We start from the raw sequence: 5,000 nt of genomic DNA, 5'->3' as shown, positions 1-5,000 counted from the left end.
TGGCGTGGCGGGCGAGCTTCTTGGGCTTGCCCCGCGGGTGCCCGCTGGAGCTGAAGGCGAATGAGCCCCGGGAGAAGGGGCTCTTGCTGTGGTGCTTGGTCCCGGCGGCCGCGTGGTGGTGGTTGTGGTGGTGGTGGTGATGGTGGTGGTTGCTGCTGTGATGCCCCGACCAGGAGGAGGGGGCTCGACTGAGGAGCCCACCCAGACGGGAGCCTCTGGAAGCGGGCGCCGCGTGCGGGCCGGGGCCCGTGGAGGAGGAGGCGGAGGAGGAGGCCGAGTGGCTGACGCTGTTCTGCCTGCTCTGGCTCAGCGCTTGCTGGCTGGGCCTGGGGGGCAGCTGGGGCCTGGGTGGCGTGGGACTCCCAGAGCCGGTCCTCTGCACCGCCCCGTGGCCCCCTCTGTTGGGGCCGAACGCTGGGGGAGGGGGCCGCGTCCGTGGGGGTTTCTCCCCTGCCTGTGTCTGCTGGGTAGTAGTGGTAGTTCTAGTGGTCTGAGTCCCAGCTCGCTCCCTTGCAGAGGTGGTGGTAGTGTTACTGGAGCTGGTGGAGGAGGGGGAAGTGGTGGTGGGGCAGGTGGAGTCCTCCATCCACTTGCCACTCTCCTCCTCCCGACGCTCAAAGTAGTCCAGGTCCCACACCGTGTGGTCCTCCTGGGTCTCCCAAGTGTCGCCGCTCTGCTGCAATGCATTTTGGTCCTCCTGACCGCCTCCGTACTCGGACGCATACTTGTCCACCACCTCTATCTGTGTGGTCGGGGTGACGTCGCTAGCGGTCTCGGCGTGCAGGAAGGCCCGTCGTCCGTCCTCCTCCATCTTGACGAAGCGGTGGGGGAAGATGCCTCTCTGGCCGCGGAGGACCCCCTCCAGCCAGCCGTCCTCCAGCGTGTTGACCACCCGGATGCGGTCGCCCACGTCGAAGTCCAGCTCCCCGGGCTCCATCGCCCGGAAGTCATAAAGCGCCACTCCGTAAACGCCTTCCTCTTCTTGTTCTTCCTCTTCTTCCAACTCCCGCTGTTGCTCTCTCTCCTCCTCTTCTTCCTCCTCCTGTGCCCTCTCTACCTCCCTTGCTATCCTCTGCTCTTCCTCCTCCTCCTCTTCCTCCTCCTCTTCTTCCCCTCCATGCACCTGATAGTAATCATACTGTCCTTCATCGGCGCCTTGCATCAGATCATGCGGGTTATCGAGAGTGCGCAGCGGGGCCAGCAACTCCACAAAGCCCTCGGGGAACGTTCCGGAACGCCCGTCCAGTTCGCCCAGGAACCAGCCGGGCTCGGGCAGGCCCACGATGGTGATCAGGTCGCCCTCGCGGAAGTCCAGCTCCTCGTCCAGCTGGGCGTGGAGGCTCATGAGGGCGCGGGCCATGCCCAGGGCGTGGGGGGGCAGCTCGGAGGCCTGGGCAGCCTGGGCGGCCTGCAGGCGACGCGAGAGGCCCGACAGGTGGAGCTCCTTCATGCAGGAGCAGGGGAATAGCCCGCGGGCGCCCCACGCATTACGCCCACGCTGCCAGCCCGCATTCAGACGTCCCTCCACCACCACCACATCACCTGCAGAAGGGGGAGAAATTGATCAACATCAATATGGACATACAGTACACTGAATCTCATCCAAACACTGCATGCAATGCAATCATATGTCCAAACATACAGTATAATGCATAAGTAAATACTGTATGTACAGACACACAGATACAAATATTATGAATAAGCATGACAAATTTGCTTTTTTTCCTAAATTAACTTCAAACATATTCCATCCAATTCCTCAGACACACTCATGCTCATACTCACTGACCTGAGATCAGTGATATTAAGACGGAAAAAAGAGATTCCAGAAACCACACAAGCCACACACACACACACACACACACACACACACACACAAACATAAACACACAAAGCCCTGAGCATGCAGGGAGGTAGGGAACGTCCTGCCCAAAGAGGTCAGAAAGGTCACATTCCTCCGAACTCCGTTCCCCACCCACTATTGTGTCTGAGACAGAGCGTGGAGCAACTCTGGCCGAGCCCCACTAATGAACCAATGGAGGAAATCAAACTCATCCAAACCAGGAAGCAAGAAAAAAAACACCACACTAGACCACTGTACAGGAAACAATATCTGTGGTAAAGACTAAGTGGATTTTTGGGTGGTAGACACAGGAATTCCACAAGGGTCTCTAGGGTTTAATAGTTAGGTCATTGCATAATATCAATCTGTACAGTATTGCTATGGAGCTTAGAGCTGGATAAACTTACGTAAGAATGCTGAATAACCACAACACTCTCTACTACTCAAACAGTTCACACAGCTCACAGGCCCACAGGGGCACCTAGTGGTCAACTAAAGATACAGTGGGGAGAACACACACACACACACACACACACACAGTGACGGACTGGACGGTCTGGCAGATGCCAGAAGGGCCGCGGCCTCTCGTGGGCCGTTAGGGCCGGCATGCTTGTCGGGTTTGTGTGGCCCCTTCATCGCAAGGCCGGTTCCACATTATCTCTCGGCCCACTATCAAGCTAACCTGACTCTCGCCAGATGAATCTAGTGAGTGGAGCTAGGCGGAACGAAATCTGGCGAGAGTCAGGTTACTATCAAGCATCAATAGTGTTAAATGGCTTCAAATTAGCCATTTATCTCTAACTCCCTCTTCTTCCTATGTAGAGGAAACTGATCAGTATTTATACCAGATATGAGTCTCTATACTACAGTCATGGTGACCCTCAATATTTACATCAGTCTACATTCTTTTGTAGCCTTGTAGCCTTCAATCAAATGTTTAAAAAGTGCATTGTTTGAAATTGAAATACAATAAATATGCCTGTATCAATTATTTTATTATTGGTTTACAAAAGTTATACGAAGCACTGACTTCTGGGAATTTCAAAACCGAATGCGTCTAAACGAGTACACAGTCAGAGCATCGGACTTTGATGATGCCACGGAGATAGAGGAAGATACAGAAATAAACCTGGTGAGCAAGAAATGTGCTACCTGCAAGAATCTGTTGCTATTTCCTTCTCCAGCAGTTAAACCTCTTTACCTGTGCCTACAACAATATATGATTAGCATTTAAATTCCTACTAACACTGTCATGTACTCAAGTGGCATGCGAACAGAGTTTTTCCACTCTTAAATTCATCAAGAAGGACACGATTGTCACAGGATAATTTGGAGGCCTTTATGCTGATGGCGACAGAGAAAGAGGTCCTAATGAACTTGGATGCTGATGACGTGATAGACAGTGTTGCGGAGAAGAGCAAGCTCCTTCGCACCTTGTTAACTGCATGATTTTAATTAAGACACGTTTGTGGAGCGGATGCTCTGATGATCTATTCAAGGCTATTCTTTTTTCATTTTCATATTTCATATAGCATTCATTTTTTTGGAGTTGTGCATTGATATATTCATGTTCTTGGTTCAGTCTTTATGCATATTAAAGTTAGAGTTCATTACCAATGGGGCTACAAACGTGCGTATTATTTCCGTGCATGTGAAGTTATATCTGTGTGTTGCGGGGACACGCACGCACGTGTGGCCCGCTGGTTGGTGAAAATGGCAGGGCCGTTTTTTAATCCCAGTCCGTCACTGCGCACACACACACACACACACACACACACACACACACTGGACACACACACACACACCGGACACAAACACACACACAGATACGTCTAAAACTTCCTGAGTCTGAGTATGAATCTGCTGCAGAAAAGACCATGTAGAATCACCACTCAGTCTGACGCAGCTTCAGTCAGGGCCTGTAGTAGACCTGTACAATAAGCAGCCTGCCAGCCTCCATGTCTAACACTGAAGCTGTAGCTCTCGGAAATAGATCTTGGAGGCTTGGAGAAAAGTTCTCAGATAAAGCTGAGACAAATAATGTACAACTCACTTCTGAGCCCTCTGCTCATTACAGTACAATTCCAACCAACCCTGAGGACTAAGCTTTGAATGTACACACTATTTCTAATAAAGAAACAGTTATGTATCAATTCAAACCCTGAGGACTAAGCTTTGAATGTACGTACTATTTCTAATAAAGAAACAGTTATGTATCAATTCAAACCCTGAGGACTAAGCTTTGAATGTACGCACTATTTCTAATAAAGAAACAGTTATGTATCAACACAACACAAGACTTAATAAACTAGAGAGGGAAGTCTTTGAACTGAAAATTGAAAATGAACCAGGAAAGCACAGCTAGAGGACTAAAAGGACCAGAGGAAGGCTAAACTATAAAATCACAGTACCTTTACCTGGCTTGTGGGACATTACGCTGCTTAGTAAAAATGAATTTAGACTGGGGCAGAGAGGAGGAGAGACATCCACAGATCAGGGTTAATGTGACACAGCTTTACAGGAACACATCAGAGCTACTTGCTACTCTTTTGGTTTGCGTTATTGCACCTAAACATGTGCATTATTATCACCCAAACCATGTGTTTGTCACCATGAACGAATTAATTTAATGCTTGACGTTTGAAGTGTAAATGACATACAAAGATTCTGTATTTTTTTTTTATCATATTCCAATATGTGTATGTTCTTTAAACACAAACTATTTAAACACACATTTGATACACTTAACAAATGTTTGGACAAATGCTGTGGATGAACGTATAAGAAAATAATGCTAATTCACCATTACCAAGAAAAGTTAAACACTTGAACAGAAGTAGTCAGTGTGTTACCCTATAATTTACTCCAAAGATCAAATCGACTCTCATTCCATTTAGCAGGAATTGGACAGAAGAGATGCATTAATATAGTTCACCCAGTGTGTTACCCTATAATTTACTCCAGTAAAGAGAGTAAAACAACTCTGAGAGATACCTGTGTCCAGGTGTGCATAAGGCGCACTAAGACATTGAAGGTGAGGCTTTACCTCTCTTCAGGTTCAGGTTGCCGGGCTCCGCAGAGCTGAAGTCATTGATACACACGAGAAGCTCATCTCCAGGCTTGGTGCTGGGGATAGTGACCGCCTCCACAAAAGTGC

The 5,000-nt window shown here is 49.1% G+C and overlaps 1 protein-coding gene across 1 annotated transcript in view; it reads right to left on the bottom strand.

Annotated features, from left to right (window-relative positions):
* dnmbp (dynamin binding protein) overlaps window positions 1-5,000 on the bottom strand; it is a 61,134-nt gene that overhangs the window by 37,572 nt on the left and 18,562 nt on the right. The window contains exons 3-4 of the mRNA XM_076298241.1: window positions 4,890-5,000; window positions 1-1,542 (exon numbers count right to left, since the gene is read on the bottom strand). The exon at window positions 1-1,542 is cut by the window's left edge and continues 1,056 nt beyond it; the exon at window positions 4,890-5,000 is cut by the window's right edge and continues 12 nt beyond it. Of these exons, the coding sequence (XP_076154356.1) occupies window positions 1-1,542; window positions 4,890-5,000 (1,653 nt within the window). The remainder of the gene's footprint in view (window positions 1,543-4,889) is intronic.

This window comes from Alosa pseudoharengus, unplaced genomic scaffold, assembly GCF_046254945.1.
Source record: "Alosa pseudoharengus isolate Yale_2024_CS ecotype anadromous, Long Island Sound unplaced genomic scaffold, YU_APseudo_1.1 YU_APseudo_1.1_scf_21, whole genome shotgun sequence".
In the NCBI taxonomy this organism is placed as follows: Eukaryota; Metazoa; Chordata; class Actinopteri; order Clupeiformes; family Clupeidae; genus Alosa; species Alosa pseudoharengus.
Note: the sequence above shows the minus strand (reverse complement) of the source record. Positions and strands in the feature narration are given on the sequence as shown.